General features: G+C 66.7%; 1 protein-coding gene across 3 annotated transcripts; it reads left to right on the top strand.

Annotated features, from left to right (window-relative positions):
- The first annotated feature begins 1,840 nt into the window (after positions 1-1,840).
- Positions 1,841-20,775, top strand: MED24 (mediator complex subunit 24). 3 transcript variants are annotated; one of them, XM_075443756.1, is made up of 26 exons: positions 1,841-1,924; positions 2,177-2,315; positions 4,649-4,731; positions 5,231-5,269; positions 6,734-6,807; positions 7,958-8,181; positions 8,744-8,855; positions 9,345-9,495; positions 9,738-9,851; positions 10,562-10,609; positions 10,838-10,920; positions 11,287-11,373; positions 11,695-11,806; positions 12,418-12,560; positions 13,385-13,422; positions 14,087-14,169; positions 15,542-15,720; positions 15,855-15,954; positions 16,315-16,490; positions 16,577-16,841; positions 17,048-17,229; positions 17,531-17,624; positions 17,990-18,089; positions 19,934-20,011; positions 20,153-20,301; positions 20,448-20,775. In XM_075443756.1, the coding sequence occupies exons 2-26, from the start codon at positions 2,186-2,188 to the stop codon at positions 20,562-20,564; spliced, it is 2,961 nt and encodes a 986-aa protein (XP_075299871.1). In that variant the 5' UTR covers positions 1,841-1,924; positions 2,177-2,185; the 3' UTR covers positions 20,565-20,775. The 3 variants fall into 3 exon arrangements, with proteins under 3 accessions (XP_075299871.1, XP_075299870.1, XP_075299872.1); XM_075443755.1 differs by having other exon boundaries at positions 10,835-10,920; XM_075443757.1 differs by lacking the exons at positions 19,934-20,011; positions 20,153-20,301; positions 20,448-20,775 and having other exon boundaries at positions 10,835-10,920; positions 17,479-17,624; positions 17,990-18,078.
- The last annotated feature ends 1,193 nt before the right edge of the window (positions 20,776-21,968 follow it).

Raw genomic sequence — 21,968 nt, 5'->3', positions numbered from 1 at the left:
CCACGGCTCGGCGGTGCCCAGGGCAGAAGGCACCGTGACAGCCCGGGCTGCTGCTGGGTGACCCCCGCCCGTGCCCCCCCCGGCCCCCCAGCCCTGAGGTCCCCGCGACCCCCGGCCCCCATCTCCGCGGCCGGGGCCCCCCCGGCGCCAGCGTGGCAGGGGCAGGGGGGGCGGGGGTGGCGGCCCCCCCCCGGCCCGGCCCCGGCCCGCGCCGAACACTTTATCCTCGGCAAACACGGCGCGGCCCCCCCGCCGCCCCCCCGCCGTCTGCCCGCGATAAGGCCGGGGCTGGGCTCGGCTGCCCCCGGCCCCCCCCGCCGCAGCCCCCAGCCCCCTCCGCCCCGACGGGGAAACTGAGGCAGGGCTGGGGTTCGCCTTGCGACCCCCTCCCCCCTTCCCCCCGGGGTGTGGACGGGGGGGGCTTCTCCCACCCGTCCCACCCCCGCCATGGGCCCTGCCAGTGACCCCCAGTGCCACCCCCAGCCCCCCCCCCCTCCAGCAGGGTCCGGCCCCGGGGGTCGCGGCTGCCCCGGTTACCCCGCGGGAAGGGGAAGCCCCCCCCGCGCCGGCCCCCGCTCGCCCCCCGCCTGCCCCCGGCGCTGGGAACGGCCCCGGCCCCTTCCGGGCCCCCCCCGGTCCCCCCCCCCCCCGGCTGGAGGCAGCTGGGCCGGGGCTCCCTGCCAAGGCCCGGGGGAGGGGGGGACTGGGACCCCCTCGGCGCATCCCACGGTCCCCCCGTCTCCGGGGGGGGGGGGGTCCTCTTGTCCCTGCCATCCCCGGTCCCCCCCCCCCCTCCCGGCAGCAGCGGGGAGCGGGACCCCCCCCCCCGCCCGGCACAGGAAATCCCTCCTCATGCATAGGGGCCGGGGGGGCCCCCCCCTTCCTCATGAATAGGGGCCGGGGGGGGGGGACGACCCCTCCCTCGCCGTCTCGTCCCTTTAATCCCGGCCCCGGCGCGGGGGGATTTGCGGTGCCCATGAATAATTAACGGCGGGAGGGGGTGGGGGCGGCGGGGCCCCCCCCCTCCTCCTCTGGGGGGGGGCAACGGGCGGCGGGGACCCCCCCACCCACCCCATGGCGGCACATGGGGGGGGGGTCACCCCGTTATTAATCCACGCGGGGCTGCACCCCCGCCCCCCCCCCCGAGCCCCTCCCCGAGCCCCCTCCCCGGTCTCCCGTGGACGTGGGGTGGGGGCCAAGGCCTCACAGCTGCTCACGCGTGTCCACGCACATGCGTGTCTGCGGGCACCCCTGTGCACACGCATACGCGTGTGCACAGGGGTGCCCGCAGACACGCGTGCGCATGAACACAGGCCCCGTGCACGCACGTGTGTCTGCGGTCACGCGTGTGCAGGCACACGCCAAGGCACGCGTGTGCACAGGCCCACACTCGGACACGTGCATGCACGCGTACACTGGCACGCACGCGTGTTCCCATGGGTGCACACCCGTGTTTGCACGCCTGCACGTGCCCCGCCGGCACCCCCACGCCTTTGCACGCCCACGCCTTTGCACGCACCATTTTTGCACCCCCACTCCTTCCCACATCCCTTTTGTGCACCCCCACGCCTTCCCACGCACCGTTTTGCACCCCCACACCTTTGCACGCCCAATTTTTGCACCCCCACTCCTTTTCACGCCCCATTTTTGCACCCCCACTTCTTCCCACACCCCATTTTTGCACCCCCACTCCTTCCCACGCACCATTTTGCACCCCCAAACCTTCGCACGCCCCATTTTTCGCACCCCCGCACCGCCTCACCCCCCCAACTCCCGTCCCCTCCCTCCGAACTACAACTCCCAGCAGCCCCCGCGCCCCGCCGCGTATCCCGCTGGCCAATCAGCGCCCGGCTTGCTGGCGGGCGCCACCATGGCGGTGCCCAGGCGCTGAGGGACGCGTTCGCCGGCTGAAGGAAGGAGGAAGGTGAGGGGCGGCGGGAACGGGAGGGGACAGCGGGGGCGGGCGGGGGGCTCCGGGGTGGTGCGGGGGTCGGCCCCGGAGCCCCCCGCCCGCCCCCGTGAAAGCCAGGCCCCGAGCCGCGGCCTCCCCTTCCCCTCAGAAACCGCTGGGCCCAAACCCCTCTGCTTTTCCCCTGGGGAGGGGGGTTCAATAATCCTTCCCCCCCCCCCCAAATAAAAACCCTGTCAGCCCTGCCCTGCCACCCTCCCTTCGCAGAGCGCGGCCATGAAGGTGGTGAACCTGAAGCAGGCCATTCTGCAGGCCTGGAAGGAGCGATGGAGCGACTATCAGTGGGCCATAAACATGAAGCGGTTCTTCCCCCGTGGAGCTACCTGGGATATCCTCAACCTGGCAGGTCTGGGGACCTGGGGGGGGGAATGGAGGCGGCGGGGGGGCTGAGAAGGGGTTTTCTGTGGTGGGGCTGCTCGCCTTGGGGTGATCCTATTGCCTGGAGCCGCGGTTAAGCTGGCCCAAAGCTCAGCCCGTGGTGGAGGGCTGGGATCGCCGCTGGCTGCAGGGACACGAGGGCTGAAACGCTGCTGGCGCAGAGCTCTGGGGTCGCGCCGCTCTGCTCACCGCCTGGCTGGACGCAGGTTCCCGCTAGCTGCCTCGGTTTCCCCCGCCAAGAGGGGAGAACGATCCCGTCTGCCTCGTCGGTGTGCTTTACCAAGGGAGGGGAAAGCGCTGTGAGGGAGCCAGGTGCTGCTGCGAAGGCCCTTCCCACCCCCTGTTATTCAGGTTTCTTGTCCCGTCCCCGTTCAAGGGCGTTTGATACAAATCCTGCCAAACGCTGGTACCTGCTGAGCTCCACGGTTTAAAGATTTGCCAGGCTTTTATGCCAATTATAGAAACTTGCTGCTAGTTTGTTTGGTTTTTGCTTTTCCTGTGCAGCAAGCACGTGTTTGCAAGCCCTGGGTAAATAAACAGAGCGCTGCTCGGGGGTTGCTGCACCGGGGGATTTAAAGGGACACAGCCCTGGCGCAGGCAGCGGCGCTCCTCGCCCCGCCGAGGAGGGGGGCCTTTCCCTGGCGAGGCTCTCTTTGCCTCCTCCCGTCCTACCAGTGCTTTTCTGGCAGCGTCTGGCCCGCGATGGTGGGTTTTGTCAAGCCCTGTCCTCACAGCTGAGCTCCTCAGGCCGGGTTTGTCCCCCTCCCGTTGCAGCCCGTGGGGGGGTCAGCATGTGGACGTGCCCAGCCCCATGGTGGCGTGGGGCTGGAGGAGCCGAGCTGGAGCTGTGGGGCCTGGCTGTGGCAGTGAGGTGCTGGGTTTGCGCGGGGGGCTGGCACGGCCTGGGAATGCAGTGCTGGGGGGCGCGGGGGGCAGTTGGCTCGAGGGCTGGCCCTGCCACTGGCCGGCCGGTCCCCGGGGCTCCCTGGTGCCGGTTCCCAGCCTGGCAGCACCGGCTCCTGCGCTGCTCGCTGAGGCAGCGGGGCCCTTGGGGTGCTTGGCGTGGGCCCGCCTGCGCATCCCCGAAAGCAGGGCTGGAGATAATCAGTCTCTGAGGTTGCTGTAGAAACGGGTTTCTCCTGGCCAGCTTGTATCCGGGGAGAGGCTCGTTATCCTGAGCTTCGTTGGAGGGCAGCCCCTCTGCAAGAAGGGGAAGGGAGCCGGGTCCTGTTTTCCCCGCTGAAAAAGGGAGCTTAAAAGGGACGATGCTGACACCGGCGCCGTGGTGGGCACGCAGGGAGGCTGTTCCTGAGGCCCTGCTGGCTGCAACGACCGCTGCCTCCCTCGCCGCAGCCCTAGAGCCATCCTTTCCCAAGCTCGGGCCTTTCGGATTCAAACTACAAAGGAGGAAAAGCTGGCACAAGCTGCCAGGATCACGGCGGTGCCCGGCAAATCTGTGCTGACACGTCTGCGGTGGGTCACAGCGTGCGGCTGGCTCGTGTTGACACTCACTGATTAGACGGGGAGGGGAAGGCTGCCATTAGCCTTCTGTCCTCGAGCTGAGATGCTTTTGGCCGAGGTCTCAGCCTTCGAGCGAGACCCAGGGAGTCTCCTGCTCCCGCGGTCGGGATCCGGCGACGGCTGCTGCTCCTCCTCGTCCTTGGGGCGACGGCTTCCCAAACGGCTGCTGGCCCCTCTTGCATCTGGCTGCTTTGACCTACTTACAGCCCGTGCCACAGCCCCGGGGCCTGCTTTCGGGAGGTGGTTCCTGCGCTCTGCCGTGGTTCAAATGGTCGATTAAAGGCTTGACTGAGCAGACGGGACGGGCAGAGCCCCTCCAGCGCCCACGGGCCGGCGCTGGCAGGCAGCGGGGGCAGGGAGGGCCAGGCGTGCAGGGCTGGTCCCAGCTGACAGGGGCTGCCTGCCCGGAGTTGAGCCGCAGGTGCCGGAGCGAAAGTCGCTCAGTGGAGGATGCATGAGCCTCCTGGGCAGGACATGGGAGGGAGGGGAACGTCTTTGGAGAGCAGCAGGTGCTGTTTCAGGGCCAGAGTACCCGGGGAAAGCTGAGGTAGCAGGAGGCTGCTCGTGCTGCCGGAATTATTTACTGGCTTTTGCCATCGGGGATTAGAAAGTTGTGGGATTCGGTTAATTGCAGGGAAGAGCGATGCAGAGTCGTGGTTAGCACAATTAGTCTCTGCCACCTTTCCTGGGGGATGAGGGCAGAGCGCTGGTGTGTCTGCGTGTCCCCACAGCGTGTACGCGCTGACCGGGGACCTCCCGGCCCCTCTCCTTTGCTTGCAGAGGCTCTTCTGGAGCAGGCCATGATCGGGCCGTCGCCGAACCCACTCATCTTGTCCTACCTGAAATACGCTATCAGCTCCCAGGTAACGACTGCAGGCGCTGCGGGCTGTCGCCCCGCAGCCCCACTTGGCAGGTGGGCAAAGAGACCGGGGTGCGGAGTCGGTGGCGGGCGGACGCCCCGAATCTCCTGTCTGCGTCTCCCCAGGGCTCGGGCGGGCGGCGGAGGGCTCAGCGCGTGGCCGAGGCAGGGACCTTTCTGTAAACAGCCTCTGCCCGTCGCCCGGCTGCACGCGGGGTGGAAATCCTTGCCCTCCAAGAGCCTCTGCGCTTGCTGTAAGCTCTGCGCTTTCTTGGTGCGGCGTTTTAATATCGTCTGAAGTTTGTGTGAAACAAATTAGCCGTCACCTAAAAACGTCTGTTTGGATTTGTGCCGGGTCAGCGCCCCAGCCCTGTCTGCGGTGACAGGCAGCGAGGCCGGGCCCTGACCTTGCCGTTCCTCGGCAACGGGCGCCGCGCTGGCAAACGTCACCCGCTAACACGCCGCTGCACTGGGTTTGTTTTGGTTTTGTGTTTTGTTCCTAGATGGTGTCTTATTCCACGGTGCTGACGGCCATCAGCAAGGTACGGCTCTGACAGGTGCTGCCTGAGGTTTTGCTCTTTGCCTGTGACCCACGTATCCATTTCCCTCCCCACAACTCTCCCCAAATGTAGGTCAAGTGGAAAACGACATTCTCTGCTGAGTCAGCAGTGGTCAGCCAGCGCAGATTGGCGCCCGAGTCCTTCCGTGTCCCGCTGGGGACACGCCTGGCGGGTCCCGCTCTGGTTTTGGGGACGACTGCGGGTGTGAAAGCCCTGTCCCTCCGTCATGTGGGGCCTGGCCCTCAGCACCCTGCGTGTAAACCACGCCCCGGCTGTCGGAAACCACATCCTTCTGCCGTGGGGATCCGGTGCTGGCGATGGGAGAGCTGCGCCACTGACGAGGGAGTGCTGCCAGCGCCGAGCCCCGGGCTGCGGCCACCCGCCCCCCGCAGCTGGCCAGCTTCCCACGGGTGCTCCCTGTCCCCAGGGTCTTTCGGTGGGGACGAGCCCTCTGCGGCTGCCTCCGCTCGGCGTTCGGGGCGGCTCCGTGGGGAGCTGTAGCCCCTCGCCGGCTGCGTTGGGGCCCCCACTCTCCCCAGGTGCTGTCCTTGTCAGGGCAAGCTTTGATCTGAAGGAAGAATAACGTGAGGGAGAATAGTTTCTTCCCTCCCACCTTCTTGTCGTTCCTGGGGACAGGAGGAAAAAGGAGCTGGTAGCCATGTGGCGCTGGCACTGTTCTGGGGTGCCGCAGGCTGAGCTTGGAGCCGTGCCGTAGATGTGCCACGAAGCCCTGGTGAAGGTGGGGACCCCTCCGACAGGGCCTGGCACCGGTGCAGGGTGGTGGGCACGCTCCCAGGGGAGGGCAGAGCCGGCGCACGGCCGCTGACGCCGAGCACAGCGGCAGGTCTGCTCCGAACGGCGCAGGCTCGTCGCCGTTCCTGGGCCGTGCCCGTTCCAGCAGGGCGAGCAGAGAGCTGACCTTGACAGCCGAGGCTTCCTCCTTCAGCTCAGCGTGGGCCCAGGGCAGAGCTGCGGGCTAGCTCCGGCCCGGCGGGGTGGCCCCATCTGCTCTGCCAGGAGGCGGGGAGCCGCGCTTCTGCTGCCCACCGGCCCCGCGGCCAGCCGGGCTGTTGGCGTGGGCTGCCAGCCCCGCCGCGCCGGTGGTGGGCACGCGGGCTGGCGCCGAGCCACCGCCACGTCAAGGCAGCCGGCAGGGAGCGGAGCTCAGGCCCCCCGCCACTGTCTCGGGGATGCTGTGGAGAAAACCCAGCCTCCAGTCTCTGCTGCCGTGGCCTGGTTGCCTCCTGCGACCCCGGGAGGGCACGACCCAGCCGTCGGACAGCCCTGACCTAGTTCCCATTCGAGTGGCTGCTGGGCAGCTGCCAGGACGAGTGTCCTGCGGCCGGCAGCGCCCGGCCCGGCCCCTGGAGGAAGGGGTTGTGTTTGTTTTCGGAGCTGCTGAGGCCCAGCAGCCCCCATTTGAAATCTCGACTTGTTCTGCTCTAGTTCGACGATTTCTCCCGGGACCTGTGTGTCCAGTCGCTGCTGGAGATCATGGACATGTTCTGCGACCGCCTCAGGTACGGTGTGGCCCTCCCAGCCCTGCTGCCGCGGCCCCGGGCTGCGCCCCGGGCAGTGCCGGGAGCTGGCGGGGGCCGGTGAGCCCGGGATGCTCACCCTGGCAGAGAGGTGCCTGTTCCCCTCCCGTTCTGCGTCGCCGTTCCCCTGCGGCTGCCCCAGCCTGGGCTGCCACGCGAGCGCTGGCACGGGCAGAGCCGAGGGAGCCCAAAACCCCACCAGCTTCGTGGGAAGCTGCAGGAAACCCACCCGTCCTGGCAGAAACGCCTGCGCCGTGGTGTTCCCTCCTGGCTCAGGGGGTTAGGGGTGGGCGTGAGCCCTGGGGCCGGAGGGTGTCTGTCCCCTCGGAGCGTTTCGTTTCTCTTGAGTGGCCTCTGCAGCTTCCCAGGGCCCTGGCTAAGCGTCCCCGTCTGCCGGCGCTCACAGCCCTGCCTGCGCTGCCCCAGGCGCTTCAGGCAGCTGCCTTGTTTTGCTTTGTGCTCTTCCGCTGGTGTTGCAGGACCCAGGGGAGTCCAGACAATTCAGGCCACAAAAACTTTTTTAGAAAGCTCAGAAATCTTCCTGTTAACCCCTGACAGCCTCTTCTGGGAGGCCGAGGCAGTGAGCGTGCGGCGGGGGGCAGTGGGAGGAGGAGGAGGAAAGCTGAAGGGAGCAGCTCTTCAATTACATGAAATGAAGCAGCAGCAATGAATATGCATCAGTCACAGATGTTGACAAGGAGCTGTTGCTGGCCAACTGCAGAGCCGGCCACTTAATCCAGTCTCTGCCTAATCTGATCCTCTGCTTAATTTGATCAAAACTTCTGGCCCTGATGATTTGTGCATCAGGAGGGGAAAGCACTCGCCTCTCGCAGCACATTGATCAATGCTGAGCCTCTCTTAGCAAGATAATTTGATTAGAGGCTTGGAAAGTTTCCCTGTAGTAGAGTGGTCAGAGAGGAGTCTGCGCTGGGCAGGCTTTATTTCCCCTGGGACAGCAGGGATGCTCGTGGGCTGGGCAGGCTGGGATCTGCGGCGGAGGAGCCGGCGGGCACGCTGGGCTGGGAGCACGGGGTGCGGGTTTGGGTCCCCAGCCAGCCCGGTGTCTGTGCCTCGGTTTCCCTGGGCCAGGAGCCCGGCGCACGGTGAGCGTGGTCCCGTTTCTCCTCCCCAGCTGCCACGGCAAAGCAGAGGAGTGCATCGGCCTCTGCCGCGCGCTGATGAGTGCCCTCAACTGGCTCCTGCGCTGTGCCGCCTTCTACACCGAGAAGGTGAAGGAGACGCTGGAGCAGGCGGCAGCTGAGAGCCAGCTGAAGATGTGTCTGGAGCGGCTGGAGAAGATGCTGGGCAGCACCAAGAACCGCGCCCTGATCCACATCGCCAAGCTGGAGGAGGCGTGTATGTCGCTGCCCCGCAGCACCGCTCCGCGTCCCCGCTGCCGGGGCTGCCTCCTGGTCGCGGCTGGCCCTGGGGAGATGTCAGTGCCACCTCTCCCTTCCCCCTGCCCGGCTCCTGCCGCAGTGTCCCTGCAGCTCCAAGCCCATCCATCTTCCAGCCCTGTTGCTGTAACCGTCTCCTCCCTGGCTCCGTGCCACCCTCTGCCCCCTCCCTTCCCTGCTGCCCTTGGATGAGGAGCAGAATTAATGCGAAGGCTGTGTGAGCTGTTCCTGGGCGCGCCGTGGGTCCTGTGCTCCGCCAGCGTGCCTGGCACAGCCCTGCGCCTTCGGTCGGTGCCTGCGGCTGGCCAAGAGGCTGTGCCAGCCCGAAGCCAGAGCTGCTGAGCGGCCCGCAGACCCTCGGCTTGGGTGTGCAGGGGTGCCCTGACTTCTGCTCACCTTGGGCCTCGGTGGGGAGCCCCGGCCTTGGCAGGCCCTCTGTGCTGCCTCGGGCCTTGGAGCCAGCCTGCCTGGCTTCTCAGCCTGTCATTGTCCCCCGCCAAACGCCTGCCCTCCCTGCCCAGCCTCCTGGAGCGCCGTGGAGCAGTCCCTCGTCAAGCTCGGGGAGAACCTGAACAGCCTCAGCAGCTCCCCACTGCGAAGCCAGGCTGACGACTGCGTCTCCCTCATCAAGAGGTAGCTTTGCGCTGCTGTCTCCGTGGGCTCGGAGGGTAGAATGGGTCTGAGCCCTGCGCCGAGGTCCGAGAGCCTCCTCCCTCCCTCCCAGTTGACCCTGCGCTGTCACTGGGCTGGGGCAGGTGAGAGGCCCTGGGCTAGGAGAGGGGACAGGGCTAGTGGTGACCTACTGCAAAGGAGTCTTACCCAGGGATTGCTCCTCCGGAGACCCTGCGGCCCCTCGCCATCCCTCAGCTGCTCTGGCCACTCCGGCGCTGCCGTCCCTGCTCTGGATCCCCCCGGAGCGGCTCCCAGAGCCCGGCTGTGGCGCGGGGGCTTGGCTGTGCCCCGGGCTCTGCTGCAGGGCACAGGAGCTACAGGCTGCCCTGGCCCAGAGGGGTGCAGGACAGCAAAGGTCAGGGGCTTGGCGGGAAAGGAGGAGGGGATAGGGGAAGCAAGGATCGATCCCTGCAAGGCTCCAGTGACCCTGTGCTGTCGTCTCCCGCCCAGCATCCCCACCATGCTCTCGGTGCACTCCGAGCAGCTGAACAAGACTGGCTTCCCCACCGTGCATGCCGTGGTGCTGCTGGAGGGGACCATGAACCTCACGGGAGAGACCCAGCCGCTGGTGGAGCAGCTGATGATGGTGAAGAGGATGCAGGTACAGAAGTGGCATCTTGCTTTTCTGCTCGGGGTGGCCTGGGGCCGTGGGACCGGGGCCTCGCTGCGGCTCTGTGCTGTGTACCTCCCTGCGCTGATCCCGGTCCAGGGCCGTGGGCACAGCTGCAGGGAGCAGCGGGAGCCCATCGACACCTTCGCAGGGGGTTCGGGGGTTGGCTGTGCTTGGCGGAGGCACTTTGTTGCCTTTCCAGCACTGGAGGGTTTTGTCTCTGTGCCCCGCAGCGCATCCCCTCCCCGCTCTTTGTGCTGGAGATCTGGAAGGCCTGCTTCGTGGGCCTCATCGAGTCCCCGGAGGGCACGGAGGAGCTGAAGTGGACAGCCTTCACCTTCCTGAAGGTAGGGCCTGGCCCCGCCGCGAGCGCGGTGCTCTGAGCCCCGGGCCTGCTGCTGCGTTTTCCCCGCACGCCCGGCCTCTGCTGAGCACTAAACCCTGGCAGAGCAATTAGTTCTCCTCTCCCGCAGCGTGCCCCTCGGGGTGCCCCCACGCCCCAGCTGAGCCCCCAGCAGCCAGCCTGCAACCTGCTGAGCATCGGCTTTGCTGACCAGGGCCTCTTCTCAGCCCGGCCCCGCTTTGTTTTGCAGAATGGCTTTCCTGGGGTGCTGTGGGGGCCGTCGTGGCCCGTGAAGGATGCCACAGCAGCCTCGGGGCCTGCGCTCCCACGGCTCGGCGGTGGGCAGCCCCGGAGCAGTCTGCTTCGCCTCCTGTCTTTGTACCAGACAAAAGGGATCTGCGTGTAATTTCAGGCCGGACACGTGCTCTGCCTGTGCTGCGCTCCTCCGCAGCCTCGCTCCTCTGCCTGGCTGTCGAGAGGTGGCCGTGCCCTGCGGCTCCCTGGGGTGGTGGAAGGGCCTTGCAGAGGGCAGGTGGGGGGACAGAGTCCCCCGGCTGCACGGGCTGCTCCAGCAATGCTCCTTTCCGTGGGCTGGGAGAGCAGCTGCTTGCAGGCGTGTTGCACGTGGGCTCCTGCTGCCTGTGTTGCTGGGAGGTCCTGAGTGCAGAGCGGGCTCTGCCTCGGTCGCTCACATCCACGCCCCGTGTCTTTCAGATCCCCCAGGTCCTGGTTAAACTCAAGAAGTATCCCCAAGGGGAGAAGGTGAGTCTCGGGGGCCGTCGATGGGAGCTGTGTGCCACGTTGTGTGCGTAAGTGAGCTGTGTTTGTCACGACGGTGCTGGTGCCTGGCCAAATTGTGCAGGGGTGGCCGGGGTGGGAAACGGTCGGTGGCCCAACAGCCTTCTTCTGGTGTTCAAGGCGGCGTGGGAGGGGAAGGTGGGCTGGTGTGGGCAGCGCTCCGAGCTGAGTGCTTGGCTTTGTGTACAGCAGGACTTCACCGAGGATGTAAACTGTGCCTTCGAGTTCCTGCTGAAGCTGACCCCTCTGCTCGACAAAGCAGATCAGCGATGCAAGTGAGTGCTCGCCGTGCGCGGGGTGACCTGCAGCCCCACGAGCCCGGGGCCAGTCTGTGCCGCAACCGCCCCGTCCGCCGCGGGGAGCCGCGGGGTGCTGGGGCAGCTCCTGGCAAGGCTCGCTCAGTCTCTGGTCCCGTTCCTGACCCTGCCACTGCCAGATGAGCGCAGCCGTGAGCGTCTGGCAGCCGGTTCACGCGTTGGTGATGCTGTGTGATATCTGGAGCTGCTTCTGGCCCTGCAGCATCCTCAGAGGGGTGGGAGCAGAGCCAGGAGGGCAACCCGGGAGTCCCCCTGCCCTGCAGCGCTGCCTGGGGCAGCAGCAATGTGGTCCCTCGGGCGAGCGCTCTCCTCTCTCTCTTCCAGCTGCGACTGCACGAGTCAGCTCCTGCAGGAGTGCGGCAAGCAGGGGCTGCTTTCAGAGGCCAACATGAACAACCTGATTGCCAAACGGTACGGCCCCCTCAAAAGTTTGGGTAGCCAGGTGGGGTTGGAGCACCTCGTCTTGCTGTCCTTCTCGGGGGGAGCGCAAAGGACCAGCTGTGGTGCCGCTGGCTGTCCTGCAGCTGGGACGCCGTGGCCTGGAGGGACGAAGCTTTGCTTTCAGTGACAGACAGAGTACAGGCGAAGTCTGTCCTCTCGGAGTGGCAGCTGGCGGTGGCCTTCCCTCGGGGATGCCGAGCTTGGAGGTGGCTGGGAGGTGGCTGAGTGTGGGGAGGAGTGCGGCAGGGTGACGAATTCCTGCTCACCGGCCCTTCTTTGTGGATCCCCCAGGAAGGCGGACAGAGAACACGCTCCGCGCTTGAAGTCGGCGGAGAACGCCAACATCCAGCCAAACCCGGGGCTCATCCTGAGGGCCGAGCCAACTGTCACCAACATACTGAAGGTGAGGCCCCTCCCGCATCCATGCTGGACAGACTGGTCTCAGCCCCACATCCTGTTTCCAGCAGCACCAGTCCCACCAGGCAGCCAGGGGGGTTGGGAGGTGCCTGATCTCCCCCTGTGCTTGGGGTGGAGGAATGGAGGAATTGCTCCCAGCCTTGCCGCTCTGCCGGGGGGACCGGGAGCTCCCCTCCTCCTTCCCAGGGAGCCGGAGGAGCCGCAGGCAGCACGCTGCTGTCAGTGCCAGCAGCCTGAGCCCAGCCAGCCCTGCCTGCCCTGCTCTCGGCCACTTCCCTGCCTGCATCTCCCCCGGTCCCTGGGGACTCCCCCTGTCCCCGTGTCACTCTGGTTGCCTCACCACTGCTGAGTGTGAGAGGGTGTTTGGGTGTCAGTCGTGCTGCCCTGGTGCGCTGCGGCTCTCCCCTCCACCATGCCGTGCAGTGCCTGGGGCATGGGGGGTCCATCCCCGCCCTCCCTGAGCCCTGCGGTCCCAGCTCCCCGAGGCCTCATGGGACAGCGCTGGCAGCCGATCAGCTCTGCCCCCGTGGCCAGAGTTTTACTGCTGCTCTGTAGCACACGTTCCCCATGACTTCTCTTTCCTTTTTTTGTTCATAGACCATGGATGCGGATCACTCCAAGTCCCCTGAAGGCTTGCTGGGGGTCTTGGGCCACATGCTGTCTGGGAAGAGCCTGGACTTGCTGCTGGCAGCGGCAGCAGCGACGGGCAAGCTGAAATCCTTCGCTCGGAAGTTCATCAAGTGAGTGTCCACCTGCAAGGCCATTCCCAGCGACTAGCAGGTCTGGGGTGAGCGGGCAGCCCCCCAAGCTCTCCCCCAGACAGGGCTGGGCGTGCCTCTGGCCCAGTGTCCCTGCAGCACTGGATCCAGCAGGGCCCTGGGGAGGGCTGGGATCTCGGGGAGGCTGCACCCCGCGGCACCACGTCTCCTGCTCCTGCGTGAGCAGGGCAGAGAATCCAAGTTAGGTTGGTTTAAGGACGTTAAGAGAACTGAAAGCACTGGCACAGCCTCAGATCCAGGCCGCTCGCTGCGTGTGCGCCCTCGGTCCCCGGACGCCTGTGACCTGGTTAGAGCGCACGCACCAGCACGCGTGGGGCTGCGTGATGTGCTTCCTTCCTCCAGTGGGGAGGCCTGAGGCAGCTCGAACCGCGCCAGCCTGGCTGGGTGCCGGGCCCCGCCGTGCTCGCTCCGTTCCGGGGGTCGTGCCGCTGCGGTGTGGGGAGGGCCGCACTCAGAAATCCCCGCGCAGCCGGGCAGAGCCGGCTCCAGCGAGAGGGACACGCTCAGGCGCTGGGCTGGCTGGGTGTGGGGAGAAGCAGCGTTGCTGGACCTGTTTTGCTGCAGGGGAGCAGAGGCAGAGGGAGGCGGTGGCTCGTCCCTGCTGTGCCGGAGGGTGTCTGCGGAGCTGGGCCCCGCTTCGGACCCTGCTCCGCCGTGCCGGGCGCTGGGCTGGGGTGCGGGAGGGGGTCTGCAGGCAGGGGCAGCCCCCCGCCGTCCCGGGGGTGGGAAGAGGCCTGTTTGGCGTGGTGATAACGCTGCACTGCGGCTCTCTCTGTCCCCTCCAGGCTGAACGAATTCACGAAGCACATCACCGGAGAAGGCTGTAAGTGCATGCGCATCCCTGCGTGGGGTGGTTTGAGCTGTGCTCCCCCCGCGCCACGCGCTGGGACGCTGCGGGGCCCAGCTGGGTGAAGCTGGGACTGGCTGCGGCACCGGGGCGAGCCGAGCTGCGCCGGGCCCGGCTGGGGGTGCCGGCAGGGAGCCCGGCACTGGGGCACGTGGCCGGGTGCCAGTGGGGGTCTGGGCTCCTGGGGACCTGCCGCCCTCACGCGTGTCCATCCCAAGTGTGGGGTGTTCCCTGCTTGCAGGGGAAGAGCTCCTTCTCCCCGGCCCAGCCCGAGGGGCCCCTGGGGCCGGCCCTGCCCCAGCTCCCTCCCTGGAAGGGGTGATGTGTCAGCACAGAGCCCGAGATAAGGACTCTGACTGCATTTGTGCGTGATGAAACTTAACGGAGTGCTCTGACCTTCCGTAGCGCGGGGGGAGCCCGGGGTGGGCTGGGGAGGCCAGAGCTGCTCTGGAGGCTCAAGCAGAGGCAGACGGGGCGGGGGGAGGTGCTTGGCACGTCCCCTCGTTCACACACGAGCGCTCCGGGCTTAGGAAAGCTGCCTGGAGGAGGCAGGATCCTGGCCCCCGAATTCACAGGGCTCCTGCCTGCCTCCGTGTGTCGAGGCTGGAGGTCCCCAAGGTCTTCTTTTCTCCTCCCTCAGCCAAAACAGCCCCAGTTCGGGCCCTGCTCTTCGACATCTCTTTCCTCATGCTGTGCCATGTGGCCCAGACCTACGGCTCGGAGGTAAGCATCCTCCGAGGGGATGGGGCTCCAGCCCGTGTGCTGCAGCCTGCCACTGTCCCCACCGTCCCCGCAGCCACCCCGTCTCGTGGGGGAAAGCACCCGGTGCCTTCCACCTGGTGCAGGCAGAAATCCGTCGCTGCGGGATCTGCCAGTGCCAGGCAGCGTAGCGAGGGTGGCTGCAGCCTTCCTGAAGGCTTTGGTTGTGCTCCCTTTACGGTGCTGTGGTGTCGGTGGGAACGCTGCCTCCGCACCCTCTCCGGGCTGGCTCTGATCTCACCGGACTTTTCCCAGTATTGCCCCTCCTGTTTGGCACTGGTTGACTGGGGGGGCCCATGCAGCCACGCGGAGCGTCAGCCCTCCTCCCCCAAGACAGGAGGAACTTGCTGCCCTGCTCAGGAAACGGCACTTTTGGTTGCGTGAAAATTTTCCAGGTTTCGACATCTGCGTGTGTTGGGAGGCAAAACGATACCGAAACACTGGGAATGCGGAGCGGGAGCGAAAGGCGGGCGGGAGGGGGCCTGCCCGGCCGGCCCTGGGGAGGGGGAGTCCTGGCTGGAGGCAGCTCGGAGCAGACGTGCCCGGGGCTGTCTGAGGAGGTCTCATCCCCCCACGCTGGCCCAGAGCGACTTCCCTGACCAGCTGCTGCTGAACAGATGTGCAGAACCGGTTTTGACAAAAATAGTGTCCCCTGGGTGATGACGGCGGGCTGAAGGGAGGAAGCGGGGTGTGGGATTCCCAGCTCGTGTGCCCCCCGAGACACCTCCCAGCTGGCTGCCAGCCAGGCCGTGCGCCCCGACCCCGGGCTGTGCACCCCGACCCTGCGGAGCCGTGGGCTAGCGGGGCTGTGGGCCAGCCGGCCCCGGAGCTGGGGAGCCTGAGCACAGCTCGGCGGGCCGGGGACAAGTGGCCCTTTCCGGGCAGGACGCGGTGACCCTGCTGCCATGCTCACAGCCCCTCAGGACTGGTCCTGTCCTGGCATCTCCCCGAGGGAGGGTGGCAGGCGCTGCTCTGTGATGGGCCGTGGTCCCCCGGGGAGTCCTCTGGTAGAGGGGGGAAAACCACAGCCCACAGGCTGGAAACCAGTGCCCTACTGGGGGCCGACCAGTGCCTGCCTCTTCGTGCAGGCCACAGGGCGGCGCTGCTCCCCCAGCCATGAGCACCCCAGGGTGGGGGTCCCCAGCAGGTTGAGGGAGTCCCACCTGGTCCCACCCCAGGGTGGGGGTCCCTGGTAGGGTGAGGGGGTCCCACCCCAGGGTGGGGGTCCTCAGCAGGGTGACGGGGTCCTACCTGGTCCATCCCAGGGTGGGTGTCCCCAGCAGGGTCCCTGCGGGACGCAGGCCGCGTCACAGACCCTGTGGCGGTTCCTTTCCAGGTGATCCTGTCGGAGTCGAGCCCGGCGGGCGAGGTGCCCTTCTTCGAGACCTGGATGCTGACCTGCATGCCCGAGGAGGGGAAGATCCTCAACCCCGACCACCCCTGCTTCCGCCCCGACTCCACCAAGGTGGAGTCCCTGGTCGCCCTCCTCAACAACTCCTCTGAGATGAAGCTGGTGTAAGAGCTCAGCCCACACGCCCACCCTGCGGGCCAGGGCAGACCCGGGAGGGGAGCACCCACCCTGTCTCCCCCAGCCCTGTGGCTGCTGTGAGCGAGTGCCTGAACCCTCTTGGCTCCGTCTTTCCCGGCAGGCAGATGAAGTGGCACGAGGCGTGTCTGAGCATCTCGGCCGCCATCCTGGAGATCCTCAACGCCTGGGAGAACAGCGTCCTCACCTTTGAGTCCATCCAGGTGGGCCTGGCAGGAGGATGGCGTGGGGCAGAGCAGGGGCACCGGCACCACTCTGTGTCCTGCAGAGGGGCCAAGGCCTGAGCAGGGCAGGGGTCCCCTGTCCTGCCCTGAACGCTGCTGCAGCCACTGCAGAGCTCGCTGGCTCCTTCGTGACATGAGTGGGGAACTGACGTGCCTCCAGCCTCTCGGTGCTGCCCTGAACCGCCCCGACGGTGGCAGTGGGGCTGGCAGGGGCAGGTTCACCCCGTGGAGAAGGGCTGGGCCCCTGCAGTCAGGGCCCACGGCCCTGGGGGGTGATGCTGAGGCGAAGCCTGTGCATCCTCTGTGCTCATCCACCTCTGCTCACACCTCCTCCCCTAGAAAATCACAGACAACATCAAGGGGAAGGTGTGCAGCATGGCGGTGTGCGCAGTGGCCTGGCTGGTGGCCCACGTCCGCATGCTGGGCTTGGACGAGCGGGAGAAGTCCCTGCAGATGATCCGGCAGCTGGCCACCCCGCTGTACGGCGACAACACGCTGCAGTTCTACAACGAGCGGTGAGCTCTGGCGCGCCGTGCAGTGCCGCCTCCTGCCCTGCTTCCGCTGCCCGGGGCCTGCCTGACCCCGTCCCTCTCTGCCGCAGCGTGGTGATCATGAGCTCCATCCTGGAGCACATGTGTGCGGATGTGCTGCAGCAGACGGCCACGCAGATCAAGTTCCCCTCCACGGGCATGGACACCATCCCTTACTGGAACCTGCTGCCCCCCAAGAAGCCCATCAAGGAGGTGCTGACGAGCGTGTTCACCAAGGTGCTGGAGAAGGGCTGGGTCGACAGCCGCTCCATCCACATCTTCGACACCCTGCTGCACATGGGGGGTGTCTACTGGTTCTGCAACAACCTGGTCAAGGTATGGGGTGAAGGAGGGAGGTGGCCGTGCATCTCAGCACTGTGGCTGGGTGGTGAGGGTAGAACTGGGGGTCTAGCCCGTGCTCCCAGTGCCCAGGAGTGCTGGCTGTGCCTGGGCTGGCTGCTGTGACAGTCCTGGGCGCTGGAGGGGAGCAGAGCAGGCCCAGCTGTGCCCGTGCCTCCCTCAGCCCTGCCCGTGCCTCACAGGAGCTGCTGAAGGAGACGCGGAAGGAGCACACGCTGCGGGCCGTGGAGCTGCTCTATGCCATCTTCTGCCTGGACATGCAGCAGCTGACGCTGACCCTGCTGGGCCACATCCTGCCCAACCTGCTGACGGACTCCTCCAAGTGGCACACTCTCATGGACCCGCCGGGAAAGGCCCTGGCCAAGTAAGACCCCAGACCCACGGGCACCGTCTCCTTGGGGGCAGCGGGGCCTGTCTGTGGAGATGGGGAGATGCTCTGTGCTGGGTGGGGGTCCCAGCCGCCCGGGTCCCGCTCTGGCCCCGGCACAGTGCTGACAGGAGCAATATGCTGGTGTCTGGGCCCTGTTCCCTGCTGCCTCTCATCGAGGAGGGACCTGCTGTGTCCCATCCTGGTGCACGCTGTAGGCTCTGCCATCTTCCCTTGCTCCCGCAGCGTCATCCGCGTGGGCTGGCAGCACCTCGCAGTGTCCCCGCTCTGTCCGCAGGCTCTCCGTCTGGTGTGCCCTGAGCTCCTACTCCTCCCACAACAAGGGCCAGGCGTCCGCCAGGCAGAAGAAGAGGCACCGAGAGGACATTGAGGTGCGTCCGGCGCGGAGCGGGGTTTGGTTGGAGGCTCTCTGCGCACGAGAGCGGGCAGTGTCTGTGGGGGGTGATGGTGGCAGGAGGAGTGGGTAGCTGGGACCAGGCTCCCTACCCAGGTTCTCTGGGCTGTCTGAGGTCCTTTGACCTGAAAATACGGGTTTTTCCCTTCTCTTTTCTGGGGAGGGGGGTTGTAATGAGATGGTCCGTATGTGGTTGGCACAGGCCGTGCTCTGGGTGAACAGAGATCATAGCCCTGGGCCATGGGGCTGTGCAGAGCGCGGGGTGGGTCATCAGCCCTGGGTGGGGGTCGGGATCCCCCCTCGGAGAGGAGCTGGTGGGGCTGAACCCCCTCTGCCCCCCAGGATTACATCAGCCTGTTCCCGCTGGACGACACGCAGCCCTCCAAGCTCATGCGCCTGCTGAGCTCCAACGAGGAGGACGCCAACAACCTCTCCAGCCCCAGTAAGTGCGGGCAGGGAGGGCGGCTCCGGGGACGGCACCGTGCTGCCTCGCCGCTCGTCCCGGGGTCTGAAATGTGAATTGGCACAAAGCTGCTTCTCTCCCCAAGCTGGCCAGGCGGAGATTCAGAGCGCTCGAGTGTGTTTTGCTGAGTTACCCTGGAGCTTTTGCGCTTAGAAAAGGCCAAGCTCGCTATTTCGCTGATCAGAACAACTTAGGAAAGGGGATGAGATTGCGCCTTCCCTCCGTGACGTTGCCACCCGAGGCAGTGCGTCACGCGCAAGGGGCTCGGGGAGGTTTCGCTGGAGCCCTGTCACCCCCAGGCAGTCCGTGTGGGACCGGGGAGCTGATGTCCTGCAGCAGGAGTGGCTGGAGGTGACGTTCCTGATGTCTGTGGCTACATCCTGACATTCCACTGCCGTTAACAAGGCAGCGAGCGGCGCTGACGAGTCCCCCCGGCCACGTCTCTGTGTCCCCGCGGCGCGGTGCTGCGGGTTGCGACAGCTCCGGCGGGACGTGCCGGGGGGTGTCCGTGCCCTGCTGCCGCGGCCGGGTGCTGTCACGGCTCCCACACGCGTTGTCTGGACTCCTGAGCCGTGAGTCAGGGCGTTCCTTGGTCATTGTTCTCCTGATGCTCTTGTCCGAAGTTGCTCTTTGTGTATTAGTTGTCAACACATCCATCTATCTGCGGTTTCTGTTGGTTTCATTACTGTTGAAATATGGGGTTTTCCCTTTATATCACTATCTTTTTTTAACTTTTAAGGCAGTTCCACCTCTTTCCAGTGACATTCAGGACTTTTTTGGGCTGTTTGCTGCAGTGATGTGGAAATGCTGCTTCCTGCAGCAGCCACGTAACTCGTGATTCCATGAGAAAAGTGTGGGAGGGCTTTCTTTTTGTGTTGAGCATCCTCAGAGCAGCCCAAGGTGGGCCCTGCTGATTTTGGGAGCAGCTGTGCGCTGTGGGGTCTGCACAAGAGGACATTCCCGTCCCGTTGGACGGAGGTGGCCCAGTTCCTCTCCCTCAGGAGCCCCCAGCAGTGCTTCACAGTTTGGGTCCGAGAAATCCCCTTGGTCTGTCCCCATATTTGCTGTTAGTCCGTTGGACGTGCCTCAGCTCTGGTAGCTGAATTCCACCCTGAGAGTGAGATCCGAGTGCTGCTGTGCAGCTGTTGAACATCTGGCCGGCTCCACCCCGCCGGCTGGCCTGCAGGCAGCGGGCGCAGGACGCGTAGCGTGCGTGTCGCTCCGCCTTGGCGCAGCGCTGCTCTGCTGCTCTCCCGATCGTGACATTGCGCTACGCTGCTCGTGCCCGCGCGCGGCGTCAGGGACGAGTCACGGCTGGAGTTCGGAGCCAGCGGGGAGCAGCAGGGAGGCACGCTCGCGGGCTCTCTCACGCTTACCCCTTGGAGATGCCATTGAGCTCGGTCAGACTCGGAATAAATCTGGCTTGTGCAAGAGCGAAGTGTCACACGCCGGGAGCGGCAGTGGCAGCGCCTGGAGCCCTCCCGGGCTGCTGAGCTCCGTCACGCCTGGGGCACGTGCCAGCGCTGCCTGCGCCCCGGCAGCGAGGGACGGTGACCGAGGCAGAGCCTGGCTGCCTGCGGCGTGTCCTGGTGTGCCCGAGCAGAGAAGGCTGCGCTCGTTTGGGTATGGAGGGGGCCAAGGACCATGGTCCAAACCCCTCCCACCCCAAGGGGCAGCTCATGGCAGAGCCCCTCCTGGAGCCCAAGGGCTGGGCAAGCTTGAATGGCCAGAGCTGGCCAGGGTGGGCACGTTGGCACGGCCGAGAGGGCCAAGAGGCCATTCCAGCCTCCCCCCAGCCTGACAGGCGTTCTCCTCCCCGACAGATCACTCGATGAGCAGCTCGCTCTCGGCCTCCCAGCTCCACACCGTCAGCATGAGGGACCCGCTGAACAGGGTGCTAGGTAACGGCGGGGGTCTGCAGGGTGCCCGGCCGGGAGGCCTGGCGTGGGGTCGGACCCACCGTGCCGAGACGTCGGTGGGGACCTGTCCACCCGCAGCCTCCCTGAACCGGCCGGGCTTCTGACACTTCCCCGTCTCCACAGCAAACCTCTTCCTGCTCATCTCGTCCATCCTGGGGGCCAAGACGGCCGGCACACACACCCAGTTTGTGCAGTGGTTCATGGAGGAGTGCGTGGACTGCCTGGAGCAGGGCAGCCGCGGCAGCATCCTCCAGTTCATGCCCTTCACCATGGTGAGTCCCGTGGCCGGGAGATCCTGCTCCCCGCTCCCAGGGTCTCTGGGGCGCTGGTCCCACGGGACGGGCATGGCCAGGCGCGTCCCGCTGCCCGGCTCTCGCGGCTCCCGTGACTCAGCTGCGGTTCTCCTCTCTCCGGACAGGTTTCGGAGCTGGTGAAAGTCTCCACCATGTCCAGTCCCAGGATTGTCCTGGCCATCACGGACCTCAGCCTGCCTCTGGGCCGCCGCGTCGCTGCCAAGGCCATCGCAGCGCTGTGAGCAGGGCAGCTCCCTGCTGCCGGGGAGGTCGGGGAGAGCCTGGGTGCTGGGACGCCTGGGACAGCCTCTCCGTCACCGCGGGCTCAGCCTGGCCCTGTCCGGGCGCTGCTTCCTCTGCGGTTGGGCTCCCCCACGCAGCCCCTCGCCCTGGGCTGGCAGAGACTGAGCCAAACCCCCTGATTTTCTTCCGTAATTAAGTCCTTTTTGTAGAACCGGGCTTTGCTTCGTTTCTCTTTGCGTTCCTGACTGCAGCCCAGCGCCGTGGGGCTCCCCAAACCCCCCCATTTCGGGGCGAGCTCGATGTGGCCAAGACCTGCGCCGGGCCCGGGAGGGGAACCACGCTCGCTGTGCCGCGGACCCCGGAGAGGTGCGGCGGGCGGTGGGCTGCGCGGGGAGCGGGTGCCTGCGGCCGGCCGGCTGCAGCCCTGCGGCCGGGCGGAGCGGAGATGCTCTCCTGCCAGCCAGTTCTGGTTGGAAATTCCTCCGTGTGAGCGTGAGTTCAGCCCGCGTCCCCGGCCGGGAGCGCCGCGCCGGCCTCGTGCTGGGGCAGGCTCCTTGGCGGGGCTGTCCCAGCGCCCGGTCAGCTGCTTCGGCGCCGAATCCGCCCGTCGCTGTCACGAAACCCCGGCCCCGAGGGGGTGGCAGGGCCGGGGCGGCTTCGCCTCCGCTCCTTTCGTTTGTGTTTTCTGCTTGACTCACGAGAAAGGGGGAAGCGGTGCCTGGGGTAGCCGGGCACCGGCCTGCACCTTGGGGTGCCTCGGCTCGCAGCGGGTCCCTGCCGCACCCCCGGGGCTGGGCTGGGCCTCCCACCCCCCGCGGCATTAGCGGGGTTCGCAGCCCCTGTTTTGGGGGGCAGAAGCGCGTGGTTTGGTGATGCCAGGGGAGAGGCAGCGCCGGGAGCCCTGGGGCTGCTGCCTGCTCCCCGGCGTGAGCTCAGCTCTCGGCTGCTCCCAGGCTCTGCGGGAGGGCGAGACCCCGAGGGGGTCGGCGGAGGGGCCTGGCCGTGCTTGGGGCGGCTGCGTGGGCACCATGCTCCCTGCCCGTCCACTGCTCCCGTGGGTCCGGCCCCGAGCCGGCGTGGCACGCACCGGGGTGACGGCTGCCGTGCCGCGGGGCTCGGTGCCGGGGCTGCTCCCCGCTGGACCTGGCTCGGGCGCAAGCCCTGCGTGAGCTGGCACCGGCCTGCCCCGCGCCTCTGCCCTGGCCGGCGGCAGCGCCCGCTCGCCCCGGGGCGGCTCTTTACCGTTAGCTCGGAGCAAAGAGCAGGACCCGGCGCTCTTGGCCCTGCACCTCTGTCAATATTTGCCGGTGGCAGCCCCGTGCTCGGCGCTGGGGCCCGGCGCTTCGCCTTCCGGGAAAGGGCTGGAGCGCGAGAAGGGGTTTCCTGTAAGCGCTGATGAGCCG

Source organism: Opisthocomus hoazin, chromosome 26, assembly GCF_030867145.1.
Source record: "Opisthocomus hoazin isolate bOpiHoa1 chromosome 26, bOpiHoa1.hap1, whole genome shotgun sequence".
In the NCBI taxonomy this organism is placed as follows: domain Eukaryota; kingdom Metazoa; phylum Chordata; class Aves; order Opisthocomiformes; family Opisthocomidae; genus Opisthocomus; species Opisthocomus hoazin.
The sequence above is the reverse complement of the archived record's forward strand: the minus strand, read 5'-3'. Positions and strand labels throughout refer to the sequence as shown.